Here is a 17366-nt window from a genome sequence, read left to right on the forward strand (position 1 = left end):
GGCATGGTCTGCCACTGCCAGGAAGTTTTTGTTAAACTAGGTTTTTTAACTATCTTTTTTAAAGTTCTAAATCGGAGTCTGACTGTTGGTATAAATTATAGCTTGAGAAAAATATACCAGAGATATCCCACCTGCAGCAAATTCCCAAGTTAGCCCTCATTTCTCACTGCACCCCAGCCTTGACATCTCCTCCACTCTATGCGATCGTAAAACCTGACTACTATTATAGAGGGCTGGTGACTCACACTCCAGTTGCAACTGGTAAATCAGCTTCCTGATTGTAGCGCACAAAGACTCCGTGAGACGAATAGAGTGAAGTCGATGAGGCTTTATTAAGCGTGTCTGTTCCCCCGCAGCTCGATAGTAAACTGGCCTGCGGGGGAAGACTCCGGCTTCTTATACTCCGCCTTCAGGGCGGAGCTAGAGGTCAACGGCCAACCAGGACCCGGGATCTGTCAGCCAATGACATTAGGGCTTCCAGTCCCACATGACCCCCAATACATACTACCACATTCACCCCTTGTCAAAAATGAACCCGGCGGGGTGATGCTTCGTATGGTGGTAAGGGTTTACAGGGCTGGTCCTGGGAGGAAAAAAAACATTCACATGGCAATACAGTATTGTACAATTTTGTCCTGTTGCAACTATTTACAGAGGGTATAGGAAGAAAAGCAAAATGTTCTTGTGAAAAGTCCATATTTAGTTTTAGATCGACGCCACGAGTCGGTCGGGTGGTCTGGTCGTCCGTGTCGACCGCCTCGGCCCCGGTGGTGGTGGTGCTTGTACCGGTGTTGTCGCCTCCAGGAGCCTTACGGTTTCAGCTTGGGCTTTATTCTTGGTCGGTGCTGAGGGGAGGGGAACCGATCCTCCTGGGAAGGGGGCGGTCGCGGGGTGCGGCGGTGGCACGAAGGGGGGGGTTGGGTTGATGGTGTCGGGGGGGTGTGCGTGTTGCCGGCGGGCGCCAGATCCCGCAGGGAGACCGTGTCCTGTCGGCCGTCGGGGTACTCCACGTAGGCGTACTGGGGGTTCGCGTGGAGGAGGTGAACCCTTTCGACCAACGGGTCCGCCTTATGTGCCCGCACATGCTTTCGGAGCAGGATGGTTCCTGGGGCCGCCATCCAGGTCGGCAGCGACGTTCCAGAGGAGGACCTCCTAGGGAAAACAAGGAGACGCTCATGAGGCGTTTGATTAGTGCTCGTACATAATAACGACCGGATGGAGTGGAGAGCGTCCGGGAGGACCTCCTGCCACCGTGAAACTGGGAGGTCCCTGGACCGTAGGGCCAGTAGGACGGCCTTCCAGACCGTGCCGTTCTCCCTCTCTACTTGCCCGTTCCCCCGGGGGTTGTAGCTGGTCGTCCTGCTTGAGGCTATGCCCTTGCTGAGCAGGAACTGGCGCAGCTCGTCACTCATGAAAGAGGACCCCTGTCGCTGTGGACGTATGCGGGGTAACCGAACAGTGTGAAGATGCTGTTCAGGGCTTTAATGACTGTGGCCGCGGTCATGTCGGAACAGGGAATGGCAAAAGGGAAGCGGGAGTATTCGTCCACCACATTAAGAAAATATGCGTTGCGGTCGGTGGAGGGGAGGGGCCCTTTGAAATCGAGACTGAGGCGTTGGAAGCCTTAATCAGGTGCGATTCATCCGGCCTGAAAAAATGCGGCTTGCATTCCGCGCAGATGTGGCAGTCCCTTGTGACTGTACGGACCTCCTCTAAAGAGTATGGGAGATTGCGGGACTTGATGAAGTGGTAAAACCGAGTGACCCCTGGGTGGCAGAGGTCCTCGTGGAGGGTTTGGAGGCGGTTAATTTGTGCGTTGGCACATGTGCCGCGGGATAGGGCATCGGACGGCTCGTTCAGCTTTCCGGGACGATACAAAATCTCATAGTTGAAGGTGGAGAGCTCGATCCTCCACCTTAAGATCTTGTCGTTTTTGATTTTGCCCCGCTGTGCATTATCGAACATGAAGGCTCCCGAGCGTTGGTCAGTGAGGAGAGTGAATCTCCTGCCGGCCAGGTAATGCCTCCAATGTCGCACAGCTTCCACTATGGCTTGGGCTTCCTTTTCTACTGAAGAGTGGCGGATTTCTGAGGCGTGGAGGGTCCGGGAGAAAAAGGCCACGGGTCTGCCCGCTTGGTTAAGGGTGGCCGCTAGAGCTACGTCGGAGGCGTCGCTCTCGACCTGAAAGGGGAGGGACTCGTCGATGGCGCGCATCGTGGCCTTTGCGATATCCGCTTTGATGCGGCTGAAGGCCTGGCAAGCCTCTGTCGACAGAGGGAAGGTCGTGGTCTGTATTGGGGGCGGGCCTTGTCTGCGTACTGGGGGACCCACTGGGCGTAGTATGAAAAGAACCCCAGGCAGCGTTTCAGGGCTTTTGGGCAGTGCGGGAGGGGAAATTCCATGAGTGCGCGCATACGTTCGGGGTCGGGGCCTATTATCCCATTGCGCACTACGTAGCCCAGAATGGCTAGCCGATCGGTGCTAAAAACGCACTTGTCCTCGTTGTACGTGAGGTTCAAGGCTTTGGCGGTCTGGAGGAATTTTTGGAGGTTGGCGTCGTGGTCCTGCTGATCGTGGCCGCAGATGGTTACATTGTCGAGATCCGGGAACATGGCCCGCAACCCATGTTGATCAACCATTCGGTCCATCTCCCATTGGAAGACCGAGACCCCGTTTGTGACGCCAAAAGGGAACCGTAGGATATGGTATAATCGCCCGTCTGCCTCGAAGGCTGTGTACTTGCGGTCACTTGGGCGGATGGGGAGCTGATGGTAGGCGGACTTGAGGTCCACGGTGGAGAAGACTTTATATTGGGCAATCCGGTTGACCATGTCAGATATGCGGGGAGAGGGTACGCGTCTAGTTGTGTGTACCTGTTGATGGTCTGGCTATAGTCAATGACCATCCTTTGTTTCTCCCCTGTCTTCACTACTACCACCTGCGCTCTCCAGGGACTATTGCTGGCCTGGATTATGCCCTCCTTTAGTAGCCGCTGGACTTCGGACCGAATGAAGGTCCGGTCCTGGGCGCTGTACCGTCTGCTCCTAGTGGCGACGGTTTTGCAATCCGGGGTGAGGTTTGCAAACAAGGACGGGGGTTGCACCTTGAGGGTTGCGAGGCCGCAGATAGTGAGTGGGGGTATTGGGCCGCCGAATTTGAACGTAAGGCTCTGTAGATTGCATTGGAAACCTAATCCCAGCAAGGTGGGGGCACAGAGTTGGGGAAGGACGTTTAGTTTGTAGTTTTTGAACTCCCTCCCCTGCACCGTTAGGGTAACTATGCAGAATCCCTGGATCTGTACAGAGTGGGATCCTGCAGCTAGGGAAATCTTTTGTGCGCTGGGATAGGTGGTCAAGGAACAGCGTCTTACCGTGTCGGGGTGTATAAAGCTCTCCGTGCTCCCAGAGTCGACTAGGCATGGCGTCTCGTGGCCGTTTATTAGCACCGTTGTCGTCGTCGTCTGGAGTGTCCGGGGCCGAGCTTGATCGAGCGTAATTGAAGCGAGACGTGGTTGTAGTAGTGGAGTGGGGTCCGTTGTTGCCGTCCAAGATGGCGTCGGGGATGGACAAAATGGCCGCCCCCATACATCGCACGTGGCTGGGAGGTCACAAGATGACGGCGGGGGTGGACAAAATGGCCGCCACCACGCGTCGTACAGGTCTGGGGCGGTCCAAGATGGCGGCGCCCCTCCTCCCCTCGTGGTGGCCGGGACCCAAAATGGCGGCGTCTGTGGGTCGCACATGGTGCGCTGGGGGGGCTGGGGAGCGCTAGGACCGCGAGCGCTAGGACCGCGAGTGCTAGGACTGCGGGCGCTAGGACCGCGCGGAGCTCCCTCACCGGGGACAGCGGTGGTCGGGGCCCAAGTAGGTGGCGCCGGCGGGTCAGGCGTGGGGCGCGGGGTGGGGGTTAGGGGGGCGTTAGGGACGCGCAAAACTTCCTCCTCTCCGTGGAGAGTGTTGGCCGGGACCCAAAGCGGTAGCGCCGACGGCGGGTCATACATGGGCTGCGGGGAGGGGGGTTGGGGAGCGTAAGCGGCGTGCAGGGCTCCCTGTTCTCCCGGGACCGCGGTGGTCGGGACCCAGAGCGGCTGCGCGTCGTACATGGCGTGCTGGGAGGGTTGGGGCGCGTAAACGGCTTGCAGGGCTCCCTGTTGTGCCGGGACAGCGGCAACCTCGCGGGACCGGCACACAACCGCATAATGGCCCTTTTTCCCGCAGCTTTTGCAGATAGCTGCGCGGGCCGGGCAGCGCTGTCGGGGGTGTTTCGCCTGGCCGCAGAAATAACAGCGGGCACCCCCGGTGCGACTCGGCGTTTGGACCGCGCAAGCCTGTGGGGTGTCCGGGGGGGGGGGTAGAGGGTTTGCCGCGACGGGTACGTATGGGGCCCAATGGGCTGCCGCGCGGTCGGGGCCGTAGGCGCGGGTATTACGCGCGGCCACGTCTAGGGAGGCTGCTAGGGCCCGTGCCTCTGAGAGTCCTAGCGACTCTTTTTCTAAAAGTCTTTGGGGGATTTGGGAGGATTGCATACCTGCCACAAAAGCATCGCGCATTAACATGTCTGTGTGTTCGTTTGCGTTCACCGACGGGCAGCTGCAGGCTCGTTCCAAAATCAGCAGCGCAGCGTAGAATTCGTCCATCGATTCTCCGGGAGCTTGCCGTCTCGTCGCGAGCTGGGAGCGAGCGTAGATTTGGTTAACTGGGCGGACATAGAGACTTTTCAGTGCTGCGAACGCCGTCTGGAAATACTCCGCGTCTTCGATGAGGGAGAAAATCTCCGTGCTCACCCTCGAGTGCAGGACCTGCAGTTTTTGGTCTTCTGTGACCCGGCCGGTGGTCGTTCTGAGGTAGGCCTCGAAGCAAGTCTGCCAGTGCTTGAAGGCTGCTGCCGCGTTCACTGCGTGGGGGCTGATCCTCAGGCATTCCGGAATGATCCTGAGCTCCATAGTCCTTTTTAGGCACGCTTAATAAATTGTAGCGCACAAAGACTCCGTGAGACGAATAGAGTGAAGTCGATGAGGCTTTATTAAGCGTGTCTGTTCCCCCGCAGCTCGATAGTAAACTGGCCTGCGGGGGAAGACTCCGGCTTCTTATACTCCGCCTTCAGGGCGGAGCTAGAGGTCAACGGCCAACCAGGACCCGGGATCTGTCAGCCAATGACATTAGGGCTTCCAGTCCCACATGACCCCCAATACATACTACCACCCTGATGATGGACATCTATTCAGGCAAACACTTTCAGTTGATAACAGCGAACCGCCATTGCCAAATAATTTCTATTAAACTAGGGTTTTAAACTAGCTTACAGATTTAAAGTTCTAAGCAATGACCCACGGAGCTAATCCTTTTCAAAGTATTTTTTAAAATGTGGGTAAAGCTCCCTTGTCTTAATTGGCACACTCTTGTTGCCTTTTACAGCCATCCTTCACCATCCTATGTGCTAGAAATGGCAGTTACAATCACAGCTTCCCCATACCAAATATTGGCATTCTCATCTGTGAAGCCAAATAAAAAGTTAGGTTATTGTCTGTGGCATTAGCTATGATTTTGGTTCCAAATTATGCATAGTGTAAAAGGGAATTAACATGATTATGATGCACATTTTCCAATGCATATTTTTAGAATTTAAAACATTTTACAATCACAATATATTTAAAAGAGCACCAGTAGTTTCCTTGGAAAATATTAGCATGTTAACAGCTCATACAAAGGGCTGGCGAGATGTGGCACCATATTTTAGTTCCCCTGCTGAGTTTCTCAAGATTGATACATTGGGTCACAGTCCTATGGAAGTAATTTTGAGGATGGAGTTGTGTGCAATACAGGACTGAAGAACCTGGTGTCAATAATGTGACACAGTAGAAGTGTAACGCCACAGTCCTTTACCTATGGAGAAAATTGTTCCAACATTCTTGATTCCTACTTTCTGCATAAAATTGAAGGCAAAAATAGGCGATCATTTAAGCCTGTGTCTAAGCCTAAATCCGAGCTTGTATATGGCGCCGTCTGTGGTTAGATTGGCAGTGGATGTGCCGATGTGCCCACATGGCCCTGAAGGGTTTCCATCGGTATTCCAGGATGGCTTGAGCACCATAAAAGGGGCCGTGGCCCGAATAAGCGTGAACCCGACTGCTCATCCACACCAGGCCTGTCCCATGCACCTTCCGACCCAAGGTGGATGCTGAATTGGACTGGATAGAGAATTTGGGTATCATACGCCCTGTGCAGTTCTCCATCTGGGCAGCGCCGATTGTCCCAGTCATGAAACCGGATGTATCAGTATGTTTGTGTGGCGACTATGAGGTGATGGTCAACCGTGTGCCTCGACTGGACTGTTATCTATTCCCTAGGATCGAGGATCTTTATGCGCAGCTCAGTGGACGTTGTATGTTTATGAACTTCAACCTGAGTCACCCTTACCTCCAGTTGGCCCTGGCCCCGGAGTCCAGATGCTTCGTAACCGTGAACACACACAGGGGGCTGCTCTTTGGGCCCCTTTCAGGGAGCAATGTTCCTTATCCACATCGATGCACACTCCAAGTGGATGAAGGTCCCCAAGATACAGGCAACAATGGGCCAGAACAACAGAGAGAAACTTAGGCCCATTTTCAGTATGCACGGCATACCCGAGGTGCTGTTCCCAGACAAAGGTTCAGCATTTACCAGTGCGGAATTTGCGGCATTCATGTCCGGCAACGAGATCTGTCATGTGAGGACTGCCCCATACCACCCAACTTTGAATGCGTTGGCCGAGCAGGTGGTGCAAACGTTTAAGCTCGGAATGAAAAAGCAAACACCAGGGGTGGGATTCTCCGAACCCTACCGCGTTGGAGAATCACCGGGGGGGCGGCATGAATCCCGCCCCACCGCTCCGACGCTGGTTTTCTGGCGAGGGCGGGGTTCATGCCGTGCCGGCCGGGGGCCGTTGGCAGCAGCCCCCCGGCAAGTCTCTGGGCAGAGCGGCCGCCCGTTTTTGGCCAGTCCCGCCGGCGTGAAATGGACATGGTCCATCACGGCGGAACCTGGCTGGTAGGCCGTCTACCGGAGACATTCAATATGCCTGGCCCGCGTTCGGGGCCCACCGATCTCCGGGCGGGCCTGTGCCGTGGGGGTACTCTTTCCCTCCGCGCCGGCCGCTGGAGGGCTCCGCCATGGCCGGCGCGGAGAAGAAACCTCCTGCGCATGCGCAAGAACACGCCGGCGGTTCTGCGCATTCACCAGAACACTCCGGCGGTCTGCGCATGCACAGGACTATGGCGGCCCTTCGCCACCGGTTGGCGCAGCGCCAACCTTTCCGCCGTCTGCCTAGCCCCCGGAAGTGTGGAGGATTCCGCAACTTCCGGGTGACCCGACGCCAGAGTGGTTCGCGCCGTTCTTGGCGCCAGCATCGGGCTATCCCGCCAATTGCGGGAGAATCCCGCCCCATGATCCTGGGAGACCCGCTTGGCAAGGTTCATATTCTGCTACAAGAGAACCCTGCATGCGGCAGCCGAGATGGGTCGCCACCTTCGCACCTGTTTGTGTCTTGTTTTTCCGGATATTAGCAGGAAAATCCACCGCACTCAGGACCATACTGAGGTGGACACAGGCTGCTGCAGGCCACTCCGCAAGTTTGCCCCGGTAGACACGGTACACATCCAGAACTTCAGCAATGGGGACGCTTGGGAGATGCGGTACACATCCAGAACTTCAGCAATGGGGACGCTTGGATCCCTGGCATCGTGTTGGTGAAAACGGGTCTGGTTTCTCACCAAGTACGGCTGTGAGACTAATCGCTACGTGGACCATCTCCGAAGCCACTGGCCAGAAACGCCAGCCGTACCAGCCATTGATTTGGATGTCTCGGCTCCGCCACCTTCATCGTGGCCCCTGTTACCGCCACCGTCCTGGGCTCTGCCAGTTGTTGAGGATCTAGAGGTCATTTTTGAGGATGCCGAAACGCCGGACAAAGGACTGCCTAGCGCCGACCCGGGAACCAAGATGGACATTTTGCCACCCCCGGAGGAGCCCATGCCGGCTCTCGTGACCACACCTCCATTGCCGCCGCCACCTAGATGTTTATTATGTAAATACCTCTCCCTGGTCCGATATACGCCACCTGACGCTGTAAGGTCTGCCCCTGAATGTCATTCATAGGCGATGTGGACGTTGCTCTGCGCTTGGTGGGGGGGTAGGAGGAATGTTCTAACCCCAATAGAGGTTCCAGGATCGGGACAATACAATTTCCCATGTCCTTCCTGGAATATGGACTTCTCTTTAAGGGGCGGGGCTTCCCCTCTACAAGAAAAGCCAGCTGTATGCAAATCCCGATCTAGGTGCAGGTCAGGGAAAGAGATCTTTAGGGGAGTGAAGAAGAATTAGAATTGGATTGAAATAAACCTTGTTTGTAAATTTCTACTATTGTCAATGCATTCTACTTATCGCGGATTCAACAAAGGGGTATTGAGAACACTGTTGCGTTAAGTTAGAGGATCAGCCACGCTCATATTGAATGGCAGAAAAGGCTCGAATGGGCAAATGGCCTACTCCTGCTCCTATTTTCTATGTTTCCCTTACCTTGAAACCTATTCCCAATGTTGATTGAAGAAATATTTAATTTCTATAAAATCTGTCATGTTGCCTGGCTGTCCAAAACTGCTTTGTAGCCTGTGCTATACTTTCCAAATATTGTCACTGTTGTTGTTAAGGAAATTGGTAGGCAAATAGTGCACAGCAACTTCTAATGAATGTCAAGGGACAAATTATCAAAATATGTGTTTTTGTGTTATTGGTTGAGAGATCAATACTGGCCAGGTCACTGGGAAGAACTCCTCTACTCTTTTTCAATAAGTGCCACAGAATGTTGTATGGTTTAGAGGGGACAGACCGGGTGCACACTGACAGATTTCCTGTGGAATTGTTCACAGGTTTCTTTTCAACTTGGAACAAAGCACATCTTAGGAGCTGAAAGACATGAGTCCTCAAAGCTGCTGTTGATGTTGCTCTTCAGATGTCGAATTCCTAAGATCAGTCCAAATTTTCCCTTAACCCGCCAGAGTGTATTCCCCTTGTCTAACTTTAATGTAATCAGTGTCTATATCCTAGATATTCTCTTCGACCTGCCTGCTACATTGAGCATGAAAGTGAATCTATAATATAGATAATCTGACTTTCCTTAGCCTTTGTAACGTTCTCAACTTGTGGGCAGTTACCCAACTAAATAAGATGAGTGATGTGCTGATTGTGTTGTACAGTCGTCTGTACCATCTGATTTAAGAAGTATAACCTTTCTGTTCTATTCTTCTAGCTATTTAACTTGGTTGCTGTGGCTGAACTTACCCTGATGAATACTGGAAAGGTCGGGTTTGACTTCACAATTTCAGATTCAGAGGAAGCTGCCGCTGATCAGGAGCCTCTGCCTGGAGTGCCACTGGTTACTCCTTTCAAGGTGAGTGGATTTTTTTGAGGATTGCCAATTTAAAAGAAAATTAGGGGAGCTTGAGGAGTAGGCAAAATGAAAGCTTTGACAAAGGGTCATCTGGACTCAAAACAAGTGATACTTGTCAGTAGGTGGCTGCCCTCTTGAACACAACAGCCAGTTTGGATTCTCAGTTATCTATTTCTGCTGTGATTAGATTCTTCGCACATAAACAGATCATTGCTAATTCTAGGGAAGATAAAGCAAAGTATTGCAAATGCTGAAAATTCAACATACAAACAGAAAATGCAGGCAACAATGCAGGATTTAACATTGGGCATTGATGTTGTCACCCATCAGTTGGAACACCAATGGAAAAGCCACGTCACTTTGTGGGGGAGGCCCAACCAACTTAAGTGCCTGTCAAACGCTTTATCAGCTAGCATCAGGCCTTCCCCAGATTTAATAATAATCTTCATTAGTGTGACAAATAGGCTTACATTAATACTGCAATGAACTTACTGTGAAAATCCCCAAGTTGCCACATTCCGGCACCTGTTCGGGTACATGGAGGGAGAATTCGAAATGCCCAATTCACCTAACAAGCACGTCTTTCGGGACTTGGTGGAGGAAACCCACATAAACACAGGGAGAATGTGCAGACTCTGCACAGACAGTGACCCAAGCAGGAATCGAACCTGGGACCCTCAACGATGGGAATCATGTTCTCCCAGACATTCTATTTGGATATGGCAAGTGTGGACTGGTTGAGTATGATCTGTACTCTGCCTAATATAAACAGCCAGACGGACATGTTATTTTATTCGATCAATCAATTGTTTGGATGTATGAGTCCTCAGTCCAGGCTCATGTTTTTTCTCTCTCTCTCTTTTCTGTCATGTCATATCTTTTCCTGTGCAATGAGAGAAGATGAAGTTGGGAGACATTAGGTATCAAGTTTCCTTCTCATGCTTCAATTATTACAAATAACCCACTGGATTGTGTGTCATGTGATTGATCCACTGCAGGTTATCCACAAGGGTTTTGGGGCAGCAGCCTCGAAGGTGGTAAGCCCATATGGATAGAAGGATAAGGCTCACAGAGGCATGCCATTAGTACAAAGAACAAAGAACATTACGGCATAGGAAAAGGCCCTTCGGCCCACCAAGCCTGCGCCATCCAGATTCCTTATTTATACCTACTACTTATTGCCCAAATGATCAGTATCCCTCCATTCCCCGCCTGTTCATGTGTCTATCAAGATACATCTTAAATGTTGCTATCGTGCCTGCCTCCACTATCTCCACTGGCAACACGTTCCAGGCGCCCACCATCTCCTGCGTGAAAAACTTTCCCCGCGCATCTCCCCGAAACCTTCCCCCTCTCACCTTGAACCTGTGCCGCCTTGTAATTGAGTCTTCCACCCTGGGAAAAAGTTCTGATAATTCACCCTGTCTATACCTCCCATAATTTTATAGACCTCAATTAGGTCTCCCCTCCGTTTCCACCTTTCCAACGAAAACCATCCGAGTAGATTCAACCTCTCCTCATAGCTAACACCTGGAGACCAGGCAACATCCTGGTAAACTTTCCTTGCACTCTCCAAAGCATCCACGTCCTTCTGGTAGTGTGGCAATCAAAACTGCACGCGATATTCCAACTGTGACCTAACTAAAGTTTTATACAACTGTAACATGACCTGCCAATTCTTGTACTCAATGCCGATGAAGGCAAGAATGCGATATGCCTTCTTGACCACCTTATCCACCTGCATTGTCACTTTCATGGAACTGTGGACCTGAAAGCCCAGATCCCTCTGAATGTCAATGCTCCCAAGGGTCTGCCATTTACTGTATAATTCATACCTGAATTTAATCTTCCAAAATGCATCAAAATGCATGACGGGATTGAACTCCATCAGTCATTTCTCTGCCCAACTCTCCAATCTATCTATATTCTACTGCATTCTCTGACAGTCCCCTTCACTATCTGCAACTCTGCCTGTCTTAGAGTCATCTGCATTTCCCTTCAGATCATTCATATATATTACAAACAACAGTGATCCCAGCACTCATCCCTGTGGGACACCACTAGTTAGAAATCTCCATTCTGAAAAACTTCCTTCCACTGTTACTCTCGATCACCTGTTGCCAACCAGTTATTTATCCATCTAGCCAGCAAATCCCATATTTCATGCGACTTTACCTTTTGTGCCAGTCTGCCATGAGGGACCTTGTGAAACCCCTTACTAAAGTCCATGTAGACAACATCCACAGCCATTCCCTCATCAATTAATTTTGTCACCTCCTCAAAAAACTCTTAACAAGTTGGTAAGACTTGACCTTCCATGGCACAAAACCATGTTGCCTAGCACTAACAAGTCCATTCGCTTCCAAATGTGAATAAATCCTGTCGCTCAGTATCTTCTCCAACAGCTTCCCCACCACGGACGTCAGGCTCACTGGCCTAGAATTACCTGGATTATCCCTGCTTTTCTTCTTAAACAAAGGGACAACACTGACTATTCTCCTGTCCTATGTATCCTCGCCTGTGGTCAAATATGATGCAAAGATATCTGTTAAGGCCCCAGCTATTTCCTCTCTTGCCTCCCACAGTAACCTGGGATGGATCCCATTCGGCTCAGGGACTTGTCTACCTTAATGCATTTTTAGATATCCAACACTTCCTCCTTCAAGCAATTGTGCTTGCCCATGACCTCAAAGCCTAACCTCCTTCCCACCACCCGTCTGTCTCTACTTCCAGACAGCATCTGAGCTCTGTCTGTGGAAGAGTCAGTGGCCTGTCCACCTGCAGACTAGATGGACTGCAGTAGAGTTATGAAGCATCAACTTATCATGTTGAGTAGCTCTTTTATGCATGTGCTGCGCGGATGGTACCCTTGCAGCCTGGGCCCATGTTCCCTCTATCATTAAGTGAGCTGAGTGTGAGCAGTTGAGAGTTCACTTACCCTGGTATGGATGAGCTCATTCATCTGTTTCTGCACTGCGGGGCCGCCCTCCAGTGGAGGAAGTTGGCACTGAGCATACTAGTGACATACTCCCGTTACTAGGTTGGTCTGAAGGCTCAGCTCCTCCTTCCATCCTCTCAGTTCAAAACTCCTCTCCTGGCCTCTACCGCACCAGACAACATATTGAGGGACGCATCACTGAATCTGGGGCTGTAGCTTGCTGGGACGCTGGGCCTTGTCCTCCTTCCACAATGGGTTTGGACAAAGAAGCTGATTTTGGGTGCCCTTTAAATATGGTACCTGGATATGATGTTGTATCCAGCCAGCCTCGCCGCACAGTACGTAGGTAACCCCCCGATTGCATAATTAATAAGTCCAGCACCGTGCGATTCAGTGCTAATTCCCAATGGGCTCCACAGCGGGAAACACTGGACTGGGCCCTGGAATGGAAGATCCTGGTCGTTGTCTCTCTTTTCAAGCTCTGTGCTACCATGTGACAGTTTTTAACATGCTCTTTGGCATTTAAAGATTCACTATATTACCTAATTTTCCTGTCCACTTGAAGGTGCTGGTTCTATATTAATACAGTGCCATTTAATTTTCTCTAAGTTAAAAGTGGTTTATTTCTCTCTAATATGCTGTTATTTTTAGGGTTTCATTGAAGCAAATTCTGAGCAGCAGTTGAAGGTTTCTTATCTACCTGGAGTACCTGAGGTCTTTCACAAGAGTTTTGAGATTCAAATTTCTCACCTGGAACCCAAGAGCATCAGCCTGAAGGGAGAGGGAATCTTCCCCAGAATCTTCCTGGATCTACCCAGAAATATAAAAGGTATGGCTGTAACAATCAGCTAGTTCTTTCAATTAAAAGTGTAAACTGCTCAGCAATATGTAAAGTACATAGGAACAGGAATAGTCAATTTAGCCCCTTGAGCCTGCTTCACCATTCTATTAGATTGTTGCTAATCTTTATTTATTTATTCATTCATGGGATGTGGGTGCCACAGGTTAGGCCAGCATTTATTGCCAATCCCGAGTTGCCTTTCAGAAGGTGGTGGTGAGTTGCCTTCTTAAACCGCTGCAAGGGTGACCCAGATTTTGACCCAGTGACGATGAAGGAACAGCGATATATTCGCAAGTCAGGATAGTGAGTGGTTTGGAGGGGAATTTGCAGGTGGTACTGTCCCCACGTGTCTACTTCTCTTGTACTTTAAGAAGGTAGCGGTTGTGGGTTTGGAAGGAGAGTTGGTGAACTCCGGCAGTGCATCTTGTAGATGGCACACACTGGGTGGGATTTACCGGCCACCCCGCCGCATGTGTTTCGGTGGCGGAGGCGGGCCACCAGCAGGATCTACCTGTCCTGTTGGTGTCAATGGGATTTCCCGTTGACTGCACCCCTCATCGCCGAGAAACCTGTGCACTGGTGGTGGAGGGAGTGAATGTCTGTGCATGTGATGCCAATCATGCGGGACTGCTTTTCTTGGATGGTGTTGAGTTTCTTGAGTGTTGTTGGAGCTGCACTTATCCAGATAAATGGGGAGTATTCCATCACACTCCTGACTTTTATCATCATAGAATTTACAGTGCAGAAGGAGGCCATTCGGCCCATCGAGTCTGCACCGGCTCTTGGAGAAGAGCACCCTACCCAAGGTCAACACCTCCACACCCTATCCCCATAACCCAGTAACCCCACCCAACACTAAGGGCAATTTTGGACACTAAGGGCAATTTATCATGGCCAATCCACCTAACCTGCACATCTTTGGACTGTGGGAGGAAACCGGAGCACCCGGAGGAAACCCACGCAGACACGGGAGAACATGCAGACTCCGCACAGACAGTGACCCAAGCCAGGAATCGAACCTGAGACCTTGGAGCAGCAAAGCAATTGTGCTACCCACTATGCTACCGTGCTGCCCATAATGAAAATGAAATGAAAATCGCTTATTGTCACGAGTAGGCTTCAATGAAGTTCCTGTGAAAAGCCCTTAGTCACCACATTCCGGCGCCTGTTCGGGGAGGCTGGTATGGGAATTGAACCATGCTACTGGCCTGCCTTGGTCTGCTTTAAAAGCCAGCGATTTAGCTCAGTGAGCTAAACCAACCCTTGTGACTTGCGACTTGTTGACGATGAACACGCTTTGGGGAGTCAGGAGGTGAGTTCCTTGTCGCAGAATGTTCAGCCTCTGACTTGGTCTTGTAGCCAGAATGTTTATATGGCTGATCCAGTTCAGTTTCTGGTCAATGGTAACCCGCAGGACCCCAGGATATGAATCTGCAACCTAACTGGGCAGCACGGTAGCATAGTGGGTAGCACAATTGCTTCACAGCTCCAGGGTCCCAGGTTCGATTCCGGCTTGGGTCACTGTCTGTGCGGAGTCTGTGCCCACGTCCTCCCCGTGTGTGCGTGGGTTTCCTCCGGGTGCTCCGGTTTCCTCCCACAGTCCAAAGATGTGCAGGTTAGGTGGATTGGCCATGCTAAATTGCCCTTAGTGTCCAAAATTGCCCTTAGTGTTGGATGGGGTTACTGGGTTATGGGGAAAGGGTAGAGGTGTGGGCTTGGGTAGGGTGCTCTTTCCAAGAGCCGGTGCAGACTCGATGGGCCGAATGGCCTCCTTCTGCACTGTAAATTCTATGATAACTCCACATTGCTGCTTTGCTGCATATTGTGGTGATATGCATCACTGTAAATACGCAAGGGGTTAATGTAGATACACTAGAACTAAATAAACACTGGAGGGAGCACCAGAGACATCATGACACACAGACATTCAACCAATAGGTCAGTAAGATAGGACACGACCAATGGGCAGTCAAGACACATCCAGAGGTGACACTACCACAAGGGGGCTACCCATATAAAAGGACAGGGCACACATGCTCTTCCTCTTTTCCACAGGCGACACTCAGTGAGAGACAGGGTCAGATTGGAGGCATCACACCCACCGCATGGATTAGAGCAGACTGGTTAGTTAGATTGAGTTACTATAGTAAGATTAGCAGGAGAGTCGAACTCAAGTAGGAGAATTGTTAACTGTTCAATAAATGTGTTAAACCTATCTCCAAGTCTGAACCTTCCTTTGTCAGAGTATACATCAAGAAAGCAACTTATGGTACAAATCCCTTCATACTTTCATTTCATTTTAATCTATCAATCTCAGTGTTAAAATTAACGACAAATCTAGCGTTAATTGCCATTTGCAGAAACTTCTAGCACCTGTTTTTAACTTACAGTCCTGAAAAGTCTGGGTCTGACTTTTAGCGCTAGTCCTAAAAATGACAACTGACAGAAATAGTGGATGCGATCTACTGGTCTCATCGCGCTCTCGCTTGAGTGCATCAAGGCCATTAGTTCGCTCTTGGGGGATAAGGGGTACCCGTTTAGGACTTCGCTAATGACAACAGTACGGAGGCCGGTGCCCAATGCGGAGGCCCGATATGACGAGACCCATGAGGCCACACAGGCTGTCATTGAGCAGTGCATCGGACTGCTCAAAATGCGGTTCTGATGCTTCATAAGCTCTGGTGGTGCACTCCCCCTGGACGTGACCTACTTTCTGGTGGTCTGCTGTGCCCTCCACAACTTGGCACAGCAGCGGGGTGACATGGTGGAGGAGGAGAAGCATGCCGCCACCGAGGAGGAGGAGGACGTGGAGGTGCCGGACCAGGAGGGGCTGGAGGACGAGTCCAGGGAAGGACCTGCAGGAGCAGCCAGATGATGGAGGACAGATGGTAGCGGTGAGGGCATCATTCTCTCATCCTCACTCGCTTCACATCGGATGTGGCTAAGTCTGTCATCCCACCCCCTCTTCCAACCCACCGTAACGCCACACCCATTCCCTCACACGGCCCATTTCACTGCCCCTCTCTTTCCTCACCCCGGCAGCCCCCTCCGCCCATCGCCCTGTTCCACCTTCCCAGGGTGTTGGGCCTGTGTTGGCACTGTCAGCGGGTACATGTCGAGGGCAGGAGGGTAATTATAAGCTGTTGTGAACTGAGCCCAATGCAGCTCACTGTGCCATAATCTAACTCCTGTCTGTCTGCCAAGTACACACTCACGCCTATCACCTGTACGAGGTATGCCTTGGGTGGGGGTGGGGGGAGGGGCAGATCTAGGACCACCGTGCCCAGGAGCTGGGGCAGGGGTATGGATGTCAGCCTGCATTGCGGAATAAAGTGTCAGAGACTTCACGTGTCTCGGGTGCAGTGTATTTTATTGTTGTACAATAGTGACCCCAAGTTCTCCTTGCCCCCAATAGTACTGCACGTCCCCTACCTACCCCCTTCCATGTGCCACCCTGTGCTAACACCTTCCCCGCCCTCCCTTCCCCACCCCAGTGCCCTCTCAGTGATCCTCTATCCGCTTAGCCCTTCGTGCTCTGCCACTATATCTAGGTGTTTCCCCAGGATGCAAATCAGAGGTGGAGGAAGCCTGCTGCTTACCGTGTCCCGTGGCCTTTGATGCCACTGGTGGGTGTCCTCTGGGGACCCTGGGTCTGGTGGAACATGCCCTGCTGTGTTACCTTGTTCCGGATGCTGAGCCGAGATGCGCGGTGGTCAGGGCGGAGCTCGACTGTGCTGTGGCTGCCGTCACCACCCTGTAGGGAGACTCCGGGTTCGCCCAGGGTGGTCCCTTCTCCAGTTTGGTGCCCGTAGAACCCTGGGGCCACCTCAGGATGGAGAAGCCCATGTGTCATCCGGCTCTGCCAGCCCTGGTGGATCTCCAATGTCTGCACCATGGTGTAAACGCCCTCAGCGATGCCCCTCTGTGATCTGACCACGTTCTGCAGTGCCTCATCAATGTCCACCTGCATCTGGAACACGGTCCCCAGTGACTGGGACATACTCTGAAGTGCCTCGGTGATGCCCACCTGAGACTGGGACATACTCCCCAGCACCCCTGTCAGGTCCAGCTGAGACTGGGACACATCCACCAGCAACTGAGACATGCTCCGTAGTGATATACAGACCAAGTTATCATTGAGTTACATTAGACTCTCCTGGAATT

General features: G+C 51.6%; 1 protein-coding gene across 1 annotated transcript in view; it reads left to right on the plus strand.

Moving 5' to 3' along the window:
• The window catches only part of hydin (HYDIN axonemal central pair apparatus protein), a 1604351-nt gene that overhangs the window by 812955 nt on the left and 774030 nt on the right, over positions 1-17366 (plus strand). Inside the window, exons 29-30 of the mRNA XM_072518656.1 lie at positions 9283-9423; positions 13013-13190. Of these exons, the coding sequence (XP_072374757.1) occupies positions 9283-9423; positions 13013-13190 (319 nt within the window). The remainder of the gene's footprint in view (positions 1-9282; positions 9424-13012; positions 13191-17366) is intronic.

Source organism: Scyliorhinus torazame, chromosome 10 (genome assembly GCF_047496885.1).
Source record: "Scyliorhinus torazame isolate Kashiwa2021f chromosome 10, sScyTor2.1, whole genome shotgun sequence".
NCBI lineage: Eukaryota > Metazoa > Chordata > Chondrichthyes > Carcharhiniformes > Scyliorhinidae > Scyliorhinus > Scyliorhinus torazame.